Genomic DNA, 17,517 nt, shown 5'->3' with positions numbered 1-17,517 from the left:
TTTTTATGTAAGACCATGTAAATACACTAATAAGAAAAGAACTCTAAAAACACACATCTTTGAGAATGTAATTTACCTTAATTTCTAAATCATGCCTATTTCAAGGAATCACTTTATTTTTTCCTTTCCCCAGAATTATAGCTAAGGAAGAATGGTACACTTAAAGAAGTGAAAAACACCAGAAGAATGAGGGGATAGCAATCATCTCTGTGGATTTGGCATCTGGAATTGTAGTTAGTTCATTAACTCTTCCACGGGGTGGCAGTAATATAGTGTGGAATAGGAAGAGTGAAACTATCTAAAACTCCAAGTGGAAAGTTAGGATATAAAAATAATCAAACTTCACCAATTCATTGTGAATGAGACCTCCATGGAGGTCTCCATGGAGGCCAACAATGGGGGTCAGGCAAAACTTTTGTAGTAAAACAAATAAAACAACAAGTTTTGTTGTTGGTGGTGGTGTTTTACTAGTATGTTTTTTGGCTGAGTTGTGTCTATTTGGACTATTTGATGAATAACATCAGTCAAAATAATCACATGGTGTGTGTCTAAGTGTAGCCTCTATATTATTAGAAATGCTTGATTTCTAGGGATGTAGATATAATAATTCATTTAGTCTTATTATTTATTTCTTTGTACTGAAAAGTATTCTATGGAAAACATTTTACTGGAACGCTGTCGTGGTAAGAGGAGCGACCAGACAAAGCAGTGCTTTAAACTGAAAGTGTGAGACATGCTTTCAAATGTTAATTATGAAAGCCATCCCCAAGTGCTTTCTGGAGCATCTTGATTGTTTCCCTGCCCTGAATTCACGTGACAGTTTTTTAAGGTATGGCAGTTAAATTGAATTGTTAGTAGGGTTGCCAACCTGTTTATAAAAATATTTCCATTTAGGAGTAAATTTTACGATGTAAGTAGTGACGCTACATTGAAATACATAGCCCCCAAAATGAACCAGTTGAAGATTTTAAGGAAATGAGACTGCATTTTGCATTTTGAGGGATTGAGAGAGAGAGAGAGGTAGGTGTCACCAGTTTCTGTTAAACTAGAGCCAGTCATTTGTCCTTACAGTTTGAGGTGATTAAAATTCTGACGTATGGCTTCTTACATAACTAGCCGAGGCAAACCCGGATGACCTAAGGGTGGCTCATGTAAAACTTTACAAGTGAAACAATATCCCTGATGTACATTTTAGGGCAAGGATTGTCATGATGTGATCTCGGTGCAGTCAAGACCAGCAAAAGAACAGAGAACAGATGTGAAATCTCTTTTGAGATATGTGCTCTGCAGTTGTGCAAAAGATGAAACAGTTAGAAAATGTCAATTCAAACAGTCAGTCGACATGAATTAGGGAAAAGCTCTTAACATAGTTCAAACCAGACCATAAATTCATGGAAAAGTGATTTTGTGCATGTTTATCTTCAGAAAAAGCTAAAATGATCAACTTAGAGTACATGTTTACTTAGATTACTAAATTGGTAAAAATCGATAAGTCAAATAGCTATTTTATTAAATACTTATTGACATCATTGAATTTACCTTCTATGCTTTTATACTATTTAAATTCAGTGGCTTCCAATGAATATATAAATTACTATAATTAAATACTATCTCAATTAAATTTTTAAACATTTGCATATTATATATTAGAAACAGTCAATATTTTGATTCTTTTTAAAAATGCTAGGAGCTTAAAACATTTATCATATATGCCAGTCATCTTTTATAGAAAGTAATATGACTAACATCATAATCATACACGTGCATCCTAAATATTTCTATGACGTGAAAGTAGTGAAACCATCATTAAGTGTAATGCCCTAAGCAACTAAAAGTATCATGACCGCCTTTCTATATACATTTTTATAATCTCATACCTATGAAATAGGACTTTTTTTTTTTTTTTTTGCAGTGACTAAATATGTGAATAATATATCTTAACCAAGTGAGACAGGTGAAGTTGGGTTGAACCTGAAAGATGCCATTTCTACTAATGAAACCTTAGTCATGATCCTGCCACAGGATTGACATATGGTGCGGAGCACCCAAGTACTAACTTCAATTTAGTAACTGAAGTCTATATTTACAGTAGATTATGTGGTTTCTCTCTGGTGCCTTCCTGAGTGATTTAGTGGCCTCAATTTTTCTTGTCACATTAATTAACTGAAAACCATGCTTTTACATGTTTTTTTAGTTCTTTTGTTTTGCCTTTCAATTAAATTTTATGCAGCCTAACAGATACCCATTTTTCAATTCACCAGGTACGTGTATTCACATTTTCAGTTGGTCAACATAATTATGACAGAGGACCTATTCAGTGGATGGCCTGTGAAAATAAAGGTAACAAGTCTGTTTACTTGACCACATTTTATTATAAGAAGAAGAATTGGGTAGTTGTTAGTTCTACATCTTATCATTTAAAATACTCTAAAGTTGTAGCTAATTTTTTATAGGAATCAAGGCAAGAATAAGATGCTGAAGGTGTTTTGTATTAAAAAAACACACACATAAGCAACTTTGATATTAGTGTTACATTACATAAAAATGCAGACATCTGATCATATTGTACATTTATAAAGGAATATATTTTATTGCATGATACTAATGATGCTTATCAAATATAACTTGACATGAAGAATTAAGAATGAAAGAATATCTGAATTATGTAAGTTAGATATCAAGAAGTGTGACACGATATGCACTTTTTTTCTCTGAGTGGTTAAATTATTGTTTTTTTAAATGTCTTCTTATACATACCTAGATAATTCAAACTTTGTGTAGTGAACCTATATTTCTTTTATACTCAGACAAAAAAAACCATGTTATTTGAAAAATGCCGCATGACAATAAAAAGAACGTAGATTTATTCTGAAAGCTATTTTTAGGCAGGTATTTTATATGAATATAATAATTGTTAGATACTCGTCATTGTGTATTTTTAACAATTTCTTCAATGAAAAAAATTTTAATGATACCAGGTTCCCTACTGCTTTGTAGAAAAATAACATTTGTTTTATACAATCTATGAAATGTAGTGAAATTTCTCATAAAGCCTGTGTATTTGCTATGAGAATACATTCATCAGACATTTTACAGATTTATCAGTGGTGTTGACATAGTGTTTGCTCAGTTAGAAGTGGTCAGTGTCTCCTACAAAGCCATAAAATAATTTTGTGGTCCTTTATTATATTGTAATGTTTATATGTATAAATCTGTATATATATATTTCAGGTTATTATTATGAAATTCCTTCCATTGGAGCAATAAGAATCAATACTCAGGTATGGTTTTTTAAGACTTGTTTAAAGTATTTTTTCAAACTAGGATATTTCTTGCTGCTTTAAATATGCTCAGTATGGAGAAAATGGGTGAAAATGAATAAATGATTCATACTATTCCATTTTTAATAAAATGATGAGTATCATGGTAATGTATTAGTTTTCATTTCATTAAGGTTCCAAGTGTTTTTAAACATCCAAAACCCAGGCAAAAATATATGAGTACTTTTTCTTCTCAGATGTTAAAAACATAATAGAAAGTAAATAAAATCAGTTTACTAACAATCTCATCATATAATTTCAACTTGGTTCTATTGCAAATTATTTAAATGAGTTTCTCCAAGTTGTAGGTACAACATAGAAAATTAGACAATAATTATTACAACTTACAACAAGGAGATGATTTTTCTACAACCATTCAGTTGAAAACATGCTTGTTAAATAACCAGGGAGATTGAAGCAATTAAGTTACTTTAAATATGTATTATTTTTAAATATTCCTAAATTGCTATTTAAACTCATTAATTCTAAACATAACTGAGGGTCTACAAAATAAACTAAGTCAAAATTTAGCACAGATAACGTGGCATTTGTGGAAACGAATACTGAATACATTGAATTTTGAAATGAAACAGCAGCTGCATTTAAGCCTGATGTCTAGATTTGGCACAGTATTTCATGTATTCTTTGATATGTTTAAATGTAGTTTTGAATTTCAGCCAAATAATCTGTGATATGAAAACAAGTACGTGGCTGCTTTATTATTTCAAATTTGTGTAGTTCCATCCAGTAAATCACAGAGCCTTAAATAGTTTAGATTAACATAAAACAATTCACAAGGAACCTATTTCACTTATTGTTGGCTGAACCTCAGAAAGAGAATATTTTGTTACTAGAAAAAAAAACTGGGGTAGATACATTGTATAAATAATGTAAGTCAAATATTGTTGACTCTAAGTACGCAGACATACCATTTATGGAGTACCCAAAGTAGGAACTGAATGATTATATGCTTAACTTTCTTAATAATTTTGATCCCATCTTCATTTTTAACTCTAGATAATTTTTTCTCTGTGGAGTTTTTTTGGGTTTTTTTTAGCACTGCATTTCTAGTTTTCAACCACGTCACTCTTTTTTATGTGTATGTATATATAGGAATATTTGGATGTTCTGGGAAGACCAATGGTTTTAGCAGGAGACAAAGCTAAGCAAGTCCAGTGGACAAATGTATACCTGGATGCACTGGTAAGCTAGGCTGTTCAACCAAAAATTGTCGTAACAAAAGCACACAGCTGACTTCTATTTCTTTCTAGCTTCCATTTCTCTTTTCCTGTTCATGAAACCCTTTCAAAATTCCTTCTATCACAACATTCTTCGCTAGAATTTAGATAATTTACATAAAAACATAGACTTATGTGTAGTGGAGGACCACAGATGTAAAGTGTTATATTTCAGTTGCCATTGAGGATGTGGAATTTCAAACCTCTAATCTTGAATTTAAGACCATTTTGATAACTTTTTGAATTTTTATGTAAAATAATACTAAAGTCACATAAATTAGTACCTATTACTGCAAATTTTGAACAGGAATTGTGAAGAAGGTATTTTTAAAATACACTTCAGCTAGCAGAAGCATGTATATCCTCCATATCTCAAACCAGACAACAGAACTCAGAAAAGTACATGCAGTTAAATAGAAAGTATCTTACTCTATCCTGGAACAATCACAAACCTAACCACCTCTTCATATATAATTTCTTGCTTTACATTCAACCCCAAATATTTATGGAAATAGCCATTGAAGTGATCAAATCTGGTGTGAAATAACAAATAAAAGCGTGTTAATCTGTCCACTACACAATAGAAATTTTAGTACAGGTATGCCAAATTTCAAAGCAGTGGTTCTCAACTGGTGGTAATTTTGCCCCTCAGGTCATTTGGAAATATCCATAGGTATTATTGATTGTCATGACTGAATAGGGAGGGGTTGCTACCAGCATCCAATGAATAGATGCCAGGGATGCTGTTAGACATCCCACACAATGTACAGAACAGTCACACACACCCCCAACACACACACATACACACACACAACAAAGAATTATCCAGCTCAAAATATGAATAGGGCCAAAGTTGGGAAATCATGTTTTAATGTAATTTTTACTTTCCTGGTATGAAAGTTACCAATAGTAATTACCATATTTAAGATTTACTCATACGCTTAACTTAATTAGAGAAGACTTTATTAACAATTTTACTAATGTAATATATTGGAGAGACTTAAAATATTAAGCCCTGAAAAGTAAATGCTAATTCAGTCACCCCTTTTCCTACTTGGAGTTCAATTATATGCTGATACTACTTTTCTGAATGCAACGATGAACCCAAAGGGCAGAATGCAATCCATTTAGAATTACTTATCATTTGGTTCTTGTAAAATAAACATACACAGGAAGTTAGAAGAAAAATAGGCACTATTAGCAGCAGCCTTGCGTGCTGAGAAAGATAAAGTGAAGCTTGCTTACCTCAAGCCCTCGCTAAAATTATTGTCCAGTGTTCCTCCTTGACATCACATATTTATTTAAGGTCACATGGTCAACTAAATCTATGGTCAAAATGTTTCACGTATCCAAATCCATCACAGGACAAAGTATGATAGGAGGAGACAATAACTATGCCCTGTTGTATTTCCTATGACCAGAAGTTCATTAACCAGCATGTCTGCCTTGTTGGTGAGGTTCTTACTGATAGCACAAATGACTTTAGGAAGAGATTTGCGTTCTAAATATGCTGTTCTACCAGCTGAAACTAAGTGTAAAAAAAAAAAAGGAAACAAATGAAGCAAATGAATTGTCTAGTCAGTGGATATACAGAGCATTCATTTTACTGACTTGAGAATAAAAAGTGACCCGTCTTTCATTTCTAAGTATTTGTTTATAATCTCTGCACATAGCAGATTCAAAATATATGTTGATCAAATTAACAGTTATTTTAAGAAGAAAAAGGTAAAAATAATCCAACACAATATGTAATGAATATAATGAGAAAAACGAAGAGAGCTCTGGAAATCAGAAGAAAGAAGGCCATATATTTGGGGATAGAGTAGAGTGAGGTTAAAAAGCTGGTGTCATGTTAGCTAAATATATGAGTCTAGGTAAGGTTTCTAAAATTGGTGATGAGTAGTGAAATCAGAGAAGGGAGGTGCAGTATGAAAATTGGAGAAGTGCTGGGTATATTGAAAGAATGATACCTCAGTCACTTTTGGAGATAATGGGAGATGAGAACAGAACCAAGACTGGGACAAAATTGTGGAGGGTTCATTTTATTTGGGAGACAAAGTAAGGTTCTTTATGTTAGAGAGATGAAAAGATTTGCACCCTAAAAACTAAACATCAAATAAATTCCAGGAGGCAGAAATCTTATTTTATTTCTCTTTTTTAGAGACTTGCACAGTGCCTTGGAATAGAGTACAATTTTTTTGGTCTGCTTAATGAAGGAGGGAGAAAATGGAAGTCAGGCACAAATAAGTTCATAGATTTGTCTAATATGTTAGAAGACTAGTATCTCATTTGGGGAGCACATGTTACCATATTGAGAAGCAAATTATGGTATTCTCTGTAAATATAAAAGTTATGCAAAGAAAAAGAGTGCACCCATATATACCCTATCTTATACCATGCTACCATTTTTAAAACTGTGCGTATACATATACGGTCGGTCCTCCATACCCGTGTGTTCCATGTCTGTAGGCACAACCAACTGCAGATTGAAAACATTCAGCACAAAAGAATCTCAGAAAGTTCTTAAAAGCAAAACTTGAATTTGCCAGGCACTGGCAACTGTTTACATAACATTTACATTGTATTTACAACTATTTACATTGTATTAGGTATTATAAGTTATCTAGAGATAATTTGAAGTCTATGGGAAGTTGTGCATGGGTTATATGCAAATACTACCCATTTTATATAAGGGACTTGAACATCCATGGATTTTGGTGTCTTTTGGATACTACGTTTCTGAATTATCTGTAATCTGCCTTTCTTTGAGGTGGACAGTTTTCATTGCAAATATTAATTTGCATATTCAGTTAAGGATTTTTCATGGTCACATGTTCTTCCTTAGGATTAAGTAGAAAGCCAACATGTATATATCATACAGCCAACTACGTGTAGTCATTTCCTTAATTTTAATTATTTTTATTATACTAAAAGGCTTCATGACTGGACTTTCATATTTGATGCTTGCAGTTGTCTTGTCTGCATCATTTCACTTTGTCAAAAATCACTATTTATTTTGGAGAGTATTTAGAAGCAATATTGCTTCTTTTGAACATCATAGTATACTTACCTAGAATATCCCAGAGATGCAGTATCAGTAGCATGTTTTTTCTCTTTATAATGTTATTCTGCTACACATCTGTGGTTTAGCATGCAGCCTTTGGCTTAGGGCATGAAAAAAGTTAAGAATGAAGCAAAAAGAAAGGAAGGTTAAATAAATCATTTGAAACAATATATATATATATATATTTCTTTTAATAAATTTATTTATTTTTGGCTGCATTGGGTCTTCGTTGCTGTGTTCTGGCTTTCTCTAGTTGTGGCGAGCGGGGGTTGCTCAGCAGTTGTGGCGCACGGGCTTAGCTGCTCCGCGGCATGTGGGATCTTCCCGGGCCAGGGCTCAAACCCACATACCCCGCATTGGCAGGCGGATTCTTAACCACTGCGCCACCAGGGAAGTCCCTGAAACAATATTTTAATATCACTCTGCTCATGGTGGTCCCAGGTATTAGGTGAACTATCACTCACTATGAAAAAAAGAGTGGAGGGGCAGGGTTACTGAAATGCTTAGTGTAATTTGATTTTTATAGTTATTTGTAATGCTGTCTTAAGAGTGTTATTTTAGATGTTGCATGCTTAAAGAACTGCCTACTAGATCCTGCTTATTTCTAAGGCATTTCATTGCCTTTTTAAAAAGTAAGCTTTCAAAATCAATTACTAATTTTTTTGTGGCTGTTTATAAAGTAACTAAAATGCACTGTCAGATATCAAAAACTAATGCAGAATGATAAAGTTTAAATTGTAATTTTAATTTGACTTTTCTCTCTGAATCTATTTTAAGGAACTGGGACTTGTCATTACTGGAACTCTTCCGGTCTTCAACATAACCGGCCAAAATGAAAATAAGACAAACTTAAAGGTTAAAAGTTAATTGATAAAATTAATAATAATAAATGATAAGCTATGACGTTGAAACTCAGTGTGGATAAGATATTTCTATAAGGAAATACATACAATGTAACTGTCTCGTGAGGCGGGAAGTAAAAGGCAGCAGCTGCCTGTGTGATAACCACCTGGGAAAAAGGAAATGCAGGTCAAGTTCTCAGTTCCCCAGAGCCAACATTCAACTTAACTCTATTTAACTATGACTTGATGAGAACACAAGTTCAGACTCCGGGAGTAATTACATGATAAATGGACAGTACTTTCGTGTGCACATTTTTAAATGCATCTAAGATATCCTTGGAGTTCAGAAAGAAAAATCCAAAGAAAAAAACCATGGTGATGTTTGTATCACGTGTATAGGTATCTTTTTAGAATCACTGCTCCTCCAACTTACATTCAAAGGATAGTTTTTTTAATTGTCATGTAAAATAAGGATCTGATTTAAATGATAGTTCTCATTATTTTTTTCTCTTTTTTTACGATTCAGGAAGAATACTTAATGAGTTTCATTAAAAATCTTGATTTCTATAGTGCTGGTAATATTGTCAATGTAATATAATGCTACCAACTTGAAGTTCTACAGGTTTTGAAAAATATGTCTCTTGTACTTGTTAAATTGTCTCATTTTTTAAAAATACTTTTGATTTAAAAGTAGGTTTACATTTCTGTTTCTTAGCTTACATAAGAAGGAATTTAAGAATGTGGGAGAAGTTAAGATTTTTTTAATGCTAAATACTCATTTTATAGTTCGGTTGACATTCCTGATTTGAGGGAAATTTATTTCCAGTTTATAATGAAATGAAGTCGGTTGCACTAAAGTATTGTTTGTTCACTTACTATAAATGTCAGTGGAACTCCTTATTTTAATAACGTGGCCATAGAAAACATTGGTCATTCCTCTTTGGGGGCCCATTACCATTCTTAACTATCTGCTGGTTCTAGTCATCATAACTCAGGAGGGAGTAATTCTCTAACTTCTCATGTAGATTATCTAAGGGATTGCTTGAATTTGGGGTACTTGCTCAGACTAGGGTTGATTCATGGGAAAAGAGCACAGTTGTTGACATGACTTTCTCGTTCTGTGTGCACCTACACAAAATTTAAAATGTTCTTGTGATAACTATTAACTGGATTTTATGATTTTCTTTGTAACATTTTGATTTATAATTTATATAATTACATTTAAGATGAAAATTCCTGATTCTAAATTTTAACACCATTCACATCCTATGTCCCATAGAAGATTATGATAAGTTTACCACGTGGCCTTTTCGATTTGCAACTAAAACTGTGATGCCCATTGTTTGGTATTTAGAAGTTAGCAGCAACCAGAAATAGTGTTGTAAGAATTTCTGCTGTTTTATTACAAATAAGGTCACATATTGTACTTTTCACGTATACACAGGTATTATCAGCAGCAAAAATCCATGGTTTTCTCATTCCATATTGCCTAATTAACTTTAAACTGGACATTTTTGTGATTTCTTAATCATAGCATACCAAAAAGTTAGTTTACACTCACAAACACACACACACACACACACACACACACACCCCTACAGCTGCTGACTGTACAGCAGTTAAGTATTAGTACAAGAAGTATCAAATTTAAAATTTCATTATGTCTTTTATACTTTAGCTTTAATCGTCAAGATTTCACTTTTTAAGCTAAATAATGATACAGTTGTGGGAATATAATCAAAGCTGAGAATCATTGCAAGTTGATAGGAAAAGTGCCTCACCCTTACATATATATATATGTTTAAGCTAGTATGGAATACAACCATTGTCAAGCAGAAGGATGAACGTATATAATAATTGTGTAGAAATATGTAAATTTTCGGTAGAAAATACACTGCCTTTTACTGTCTTATTATAGAACCAGCTGATTCTTGGTGTGATGGGAGTTGATGTGTCTTTGGAAGATATTAAAAGACTGACACCACGTTTTACAGTAAGATGCAGTTTACTCTGTTGGTAACTTCTGGTTTAAAACTCTGTACTAATTTAGCTTCTTTTTAAAGCACTTAAAAGGAATTCTCAAAAATTTTGTGCCGTTATCTTAGCAAAGGAATTAATATTTAAAAGGATTCTTAAAAGAGTGTAAAGATATCACGTTATCTTTCTTTATGCTTTAAAATATGTATTTAAGAAATTTTTTTTAAAGAATGTGGATTTCTGATTGCGACTCAGGAATCTTTAAGGTTGTTTCTTATTATTTTTCAGCTGTGCCCCAATGGCTATTATTTTGCAATTGATCCTAATGGTTATGTTTTATTACATCCAAATCTTCAGCCAAAGGTATGTATATAATTTATTTACAATGATTAGCGTTCTGTACAATTAATGATTAATGTTCTTAAAAGGTTCGTCAGTTTTAAATTCACTATACAGCACTAAGTATAAAGGAACATTATACCTGTAACGTTATAAATGACTAGACCACAGTTTATAATATATGAAGGTGTGAAAACAGTTTTTGTTTTCTCTTACCTGTTTAGTTCTGAAATGTTTCTATCCACCATCCAGCTAACCAATATTCCTATCTCAGAGGCAGCCATTATCACTTCCTGGGCCTGAGCTTCACACATCCCACTTGGTATTTTGATTAGGCTGTAGGTGGTGAAGGAGATGGCCTGGATACGTGTGAACTTGAGATCATTATTCATGTTCCTCTATGCGTAGGCCATTTGCATTGCCCTTTTTTTCCTGGTAATTATCTCCCCTTTCCATCTGCCAGGCTTATAAAGATATGTATGAAATTCAAAAAGAAAAAGTCAAATGGGATGGGCTTCAGAAATGGGAAGGGTTTATTAATCAGTGAGTTATATGGAAGTGATAAAATTCCATACATGAACCATTTTATCCTAATCTTTATGCCTATGTTCCCAAGATATAAAATACTTTCCTAAATGTCTCATCCAACTCATTTCACTTTTCATTAATGCTTCACAGGTAAAAAACTTTATTTATCCAGAAGTAAAATTGGCAAAACCTTATATATTTTTAATTTATAAGCATCTTCAAGTTATTGTTTAACTTTGAAGATAATATTAAGGATACTTTAAACCATGCTGGATGGAAATATATACAGACTTATGCATATTATTTCCTTCTCCCCAGGCATGGAGATTTAATGTTAGTGATGTTTTAGGACACATACAAGTATGTATGTGCATACACACACACACACACACACACACACACACACACACAAAGTGGGGTCATTAAAAACTTCAAAAAGTAATAATTAAGAACCATTAATATTGAATGTAAAAATATATTGAGTGGTTTTAATTAATGTCTATATTTTATTTCTCACTTTGGAACTTATTTCCATATAAAATCCATCATGATCTAAATATTTGCTAATCGTATGTAGCTGCTGATCACCCTGCATTATTTTTAAAGTTGTTATTTTATTGTAAATGTGGTACAAGCATATTTTCACATTATTAGTCTATCACAGCTCTTTGAAAACATATCATGTTAAGTTCCTCTTAGAGTTGTTCATGATTGGCTAATCATTCTCTGATTTTTCCATAATTGAAAATTTTTAAGTCTTTTTAAGAGTTTTTAAAATTTACAGTATTATTTTGTATTATGTTTGTATATCCAGTGTATTTTAAATTATATTCCTGTAAGTAAAGTGATTTAAAGGCAGTAATAATGTAATGTGCTGAAGGGTGTGAAGGATCCCAACTTTTACGTAGTTGGACATTTTATGATTGTAAGTCTTAACTCCTTCCCCAGAAAGAACTAAAATATGTCATAGACAAAATAAAAAAGAATAATTAGAATAATCACGTATGATGTATATATATAAAACCATCATTTAGAGGTAATTATTTGAAAAGGGTTTTCCCCTTTTCTACATTCTTCTACTAATAATCAGTATTTATGTAGAAAGTATTTTGTTACGATTTGAATGCTGTTAACATATATTTGACTCATATTTGGAATAATCAATTTACTAAAATTCGTAAAGTTACAAAGAAAATATAAATTCTTTAGAAATTCTTATTAAAGCCCAGGTGATTTTTCTTCAGGATTATGTTAGCTTTTCATATTTTTAACATAGGAGATTATTATAAGCAAGTGTGCAACAGAAAAAACTTTTAGAAAAAATATTGTTTTAGAAAACCATTAAAAATAAAATGTTTGGACAATCAATGTATTATTTTTTTCAGAAATTCATGCTTGTGAATTAATATGCTTATCAATTCTCATCATTAACAGGTTAAATATTATAATTTCTTTTTGTGGGTGACAGTGCTTGCTATACAGACAGATACAAGAACCTGATAAAGGATGATATAGTATAAGATAGTTGTTTTAGAAATTGACAAATACAGAGGACCAATATGGTTAGAGAGTATACTAACAAAATTAATCTTAATCTTTGCATCCAAAATTCACCAATAGAAATAAAGGAAAATAATGCTACATTCCATAGTATCCATTATTATTTAACAAGATCAAAGTCTGATCTTACGCAGGTATCCTTTGCTGAATGCCTTTTGTTTTCTTCTTGAAACTGTAATCTTAATTCACATTGTTTCAATACAATTTTGAAGTTTATAGAAGGCAGAACAAGTGTCCTAAAGCCAAGAATATCAGAAAATAAAGTAGCTGTGAATCTTTTGCATATCTAATTTTCTGAGGAATCGTTACTTATCTTCTCGGAGAGACTTTTCAAAGTCTCCACCATGACCACATTTTGACAAATGCTGAATTATGCATCCTCCTTTATTCCAAAATGCATTTGAGAATTCCTCTGTTGTGTTTCAATGAAATAACCAGATTAGGTATACTTATTAAAACCTCATTTTTATCAGTCTAAAGAAATATTTATTGTATAAGGAAATTGTGCATAATTTACATTTTAGAAGTCCATATTTAAAATAATCCTACAGTGTTATGACTGAATTCTTCATTTGTTCCATGGATGTAACATTTGTTGTCACTAACAAAGGCACAAATTTTAACGTTTAAGACTGACTTTTTAATATCCTATCGTATTTATATTTTAACACATTTGAATCATATACATTCTAAAGAATTCCTGTTTTTTCCGTTTTTTAAATCACCATAGGGAATTCTCCGACAGTCCAGTGGTTAGAACTCGCCGCTTTCACTGCGGTGGGACTGGGTTCGATCCCTGGTCAGGGAACTAAGATCCCTCAAGCTATGGGGTGCGGCCAAAAATAAAATAAAATCAGCAAAGAAGTTGTCTGAGACAAACCATCTTTCTCATTTCCTACATTCTCACTTTTTTTTCCCCTAGGAATAAAAGGAAAACATTAGTCATTTTGCTAAAAAAAAGTTTGAGCATTTTTACTAGCATTACATATTTTATTCACTAAAAATATTTTTGAACTTTCATTTATTGACTCATCATGAGCTTGATGATACCTGTTTCTGATCAAGGAAATATCTGACCAAAATTGATGACAGGATAGAACGCTTACCCATGTTGATATGTAGTATGATGAATTACCATCTTTCTGTTGCTTCAGCCTATTGGTGTAGGTATACCAACAATTAATTTAAGAAAAAGGAGACCAAATGTTCAGGTAACTGTGAATGAAGTTAGCAGTGCCTTCAAATTTGCTAAATCAGAGTTGCAATTAAGCTTCTCTTCCTAAAAGCATATGATTAATGCTGCCTTTCCTGACAGCAAGCTTCCAGAGCATGAGATGGAGATGAGCATCATTTCTCAATAAGCCAGAGCAAAAATGTTATTAATAATGGCAGAGGGTATGCATTTGCTGACTAAAGATTGCTAGCAAATGATGTAATAACAATGATAATCAGAGTAATCGCAATTAAATGGCTTCTAAAAAATAGATTTGTTATTATATATTGTGAAGTTAGTGTCAAATCCATGTAATCCTAACAATTTGCTTGTAAAATTAACTTCTTAGTGGAAATAAAAATACAATTCTAATATATAATTTCTATAAACCACACAATGTAACCCAAAATTTCTTTGGATTTCTAAGTGTATTTTCAGATTAGCAGTTAGAGGAAGTTCCCTTCACCTAATTAAAAATGTCCAAAATTGCAAATAAATATTATCTGGCAAACTTACTACAAAATCTTTTCTCTGATGGCAACATATTTAAACATTATTCTATGTATGCTTATTTCTATAAGTGCACTAAAAATAATCAGCATAAACGGATACTTCCTGTAGTTTAGTAGAATTTAGCAAGAGCATTTCAAAATTTCAGAGAAAGTTCAATGTGACTTAAGGTTTTCTGTGTAATCCTATCATTTCTTTTAAAAAGTTGGTGACGTTATAATGGAGAGGTAGTGTGATATTAAGAGATCATTAAGCTATGAATTAGTAGAACTGAGTTCCAGTTTGTTCTACTTATAGCCAACACTATATCCTTGAGTAGTTCACTAAACCCCATAGTACTTCAGTTTCTTCATCTGAAAAGCAGGAAGATTAAACTAATAATTGTTTCCTATCCTACACAGTATATTCCTAGGAAATTGAATACATATATCGATCCCCAGCTCCATCTCCTGAAAATTCTGATTTAGTTTGACCAGGGATGGGAGCCGGGCTTCTGAAATAGTTTTAAAGTTCCCAGGTAATTCTAAAGTACAGAGCCAATGGATTAATAGAAGCTTCAGTTTCCTTCTAGCTCTAGAATTCTATGACAATCTGAATTTTGTGTTGTTGCATCAGTCTCCATTTCTTTTGTGATTCCTGTAGAGGTTAAAATTATGTTTATGTCTTTTCTTGATTTATTAAATTGTTTTATGTTACTCCTCTTGCATGTTTCTTTTTGTGGATTACCTTGGATTATACTCATTGCAGTCATGTACATTTTAGTGAATTTTTAGTTTTGCCGTACTTTCAAATATTGCATGTAAATATTGTGATATAATTTAAAAATAAACAACCTGAAAAATGGTTGTTTTATTTTTGTTTTCCTTCCAAGGAAACTCAAATGGCAAACTAGCAACCACACAAGACGTCTGAACTTGGAAAATATTTTTTGAGCTATGTAGTATTTTTAATAATACCAACTACTAATTATTTCAATTTAAAATGTAACAACATTGCCTTGTGCCTTTTATTTTAGTTCCACAAATGGTATGGTCTTTATATCAGTTGATATTCAAATTTTACAAATGAGAATTGTTAGATATTTAAAACATCAAACAAAAGTACTGGGAGTGCAGGGACTGGATTCCAGTTCTCAAGCCTCTCTTGGTGCTTTCTGATGAGAAGAGTTCTGCTTTTGAATTTTTCAATCACTGTACCTGTAATGAGTCTTTTAAAAAATGGTCAGCCAGATTGCCATTTAAAAAGTACAAGTGATGCATTGACATTTTTCTTTTATGATTTCCTTTTCCTGTCTGTGTCTTTGTATGTTGGATTGGGACGTGATCTTCATATTGCCAATTCTTCCTGATAATGCCTCCTCCATGCATGCTGTTTGGGTCTGGTCATGCTATGCATTATCCATTGCATGTAAGATAATATTCTTATTTACGTTTATATTTTATCATTTTATTTTGACTTTGTTTTGTGGTGAGTTAAAATTTTAATACTGATGTGAGGATGTTTGTGTAAAGATAATTTATTTCATGGGACTTTAAGCAATTCAGAATAATTTGTCAGCTTTAGAGTATCCTTTTGATAGAACCTTTCTCAGTTTTGTTTTTTAAACAGAGGACTAGAATTATTTTCAATGCTGATTTTTATTTTCTTTTTATAAAATATTACTTTTCCAAAGAGTATTTGCTTCTGAGCCAATAAGATGCTGCCTACACAATGACCAGTATTTTCACCTATTGAACAATCCAATACTTACTTTCAATATTCTAGAACCTTGTGAATCTAGATATGAAGTTCATAAGCAGTGAATATTTTCTTAATAAAAATGCCAGACACAGTTGGGTTTTTTGTTTTAATTTGCCTTTAAGAATCCCCATTCATCAAAACCAATGGGAATCATATATTTTCATTATTTAAATGGAGCTACTCTTTGAAGGCATTTTTGTCTTTATTATAAAATAAATACATGCCATGTATACTGTGTCATTCAGCATTTGAAATAAAGATGTTTAATTTTAATACATTTTTAATTATTGGCATTGTCTTGGGTAGTCAGCCCTACTAAAACATTGTTTAAAATAATGATCTGAATGTATTTTGGAAGAGCCTGTGAGGCTGAAATTTTTTAAATTCCAGTGACCTTGCACTAATACAGCATAATTTCTATTTATTTTTTACTTCTGTCTAATTAGTTATCATATATTGATGGTATTTATTTTAGTAAATACTAAAAATCCAGTTTCTAAATTTTTACAGTTGTAAAATAATAGACACCTATTATGATTTTATGTTCTAGTGAACTTTGAAATTCTCCTAGGGCGTGTTACATTACTTAGTAAGTGTTATAAGAGGATAGTATATTTTTGTTTATCAGATATTTTGATATCCTCATTTTATGATTGAGAAATTTTTTAAATGTCATGTGAGGTAAATTTACCAGGTTAACAGTTTCATTTGATATGTTTATGTAAATAAATAATCTGCCTGTTCCATAGTGAATTTGATTTCTTATTACACACCAGCAAGAAGCAGCAGTAGGACGTGTAAAGCAGGAAAACAGTATTTAGTGAACCTAGGGGTTATTATTCAAGTTCGACTTCAATCACAATAGCTAATCTTTATTAAAATCCTTATGACTTTACCATAAATTTTATCTTACAAAATTGACTTAATTTGACTCATTAAAATATATTGTAAAATTTCTGAGTTTCAAATACATGAAGCAAACTTGCATCTTTTCTTTATGCATTTGAAGAAGGAAAAATAAATTTAGAAGAGTTTGTTCTCCTTAGCAAATTCAAACATTTTTAAAACATTTTCCCTCATATAATTTTATTGTTTATGGAATACAAATAATGTATATTACTTACACACCGCCTTTGTTTTATTGCCAAATATGTTATCCACATGGCTGTATTTTGCTCCTTTCACA

General features: G+C 31.8%; 1 protein-coding gene across 5 annotated transcripts in view; it reads left to right on the top strand.

The window, feature by feature from the left end:
• CACNA2D1 (calcium voltage-gated channel auxiliary subunit alpha2delta 1) overlaps positions 1 to 17,517 on the top strand; it is a 513,328-nt gene that overhangs the window by 430,873 nt on the left and 64,938 nt on the right. For all 5 annotated transcript variants that reach the window (XM_073809606.1, XM_073809607.1, XM_019940505.3 and 2 more), the window contains 6 exons: positions 2,262 to 2,340; positions 3,232 to 3,281; positions 4,434 to 4,523; positions 8,400 to 8,477; positions 10,383 to 10,457; positions 10,730 to 10,804. In XM_073809606.1, the coding sequence (XP_073665707.1) occupies positions 2,262 to 2,340; positions 3,232 to 3,281; positions 4,434 to 4,523; positions 8,400 to 8,477; positions 10,383 to 10,457; positions 10,730 to 10,804 (447 nt within the window). The remainder of the gene's footprint in view (positions 1 to 2,261; positions 2,341 to 3,231; positions 3,282 to 4,433; positions 4,524 to 8,399; positions 8,478 to 10,382; positions 10,458 to 10,729; positions 10,805 to 17,517) is intronic.

Source organism: Tursiops truncatus, chromosome 9 (assembly GCF_011762595.2).
Source record: "Tursiops truncatus isolate mTurTru1 chromosome 9, mTurTru1.mat.Y, whole genome shotgun sequence".
In the NCBI taxonomy this organism is placed as follows: domain Eukaryota; kingdom Metazoa; phylum Chordata; class Mammalia; order Artiodactyla; family Delphinidae; genus Tursiops; species Tursiops truncatus.
Note: the sequence above shows the minus strand (reverse complement) of the source record. Positions and strands in the feature narration are given on the sequence as shown.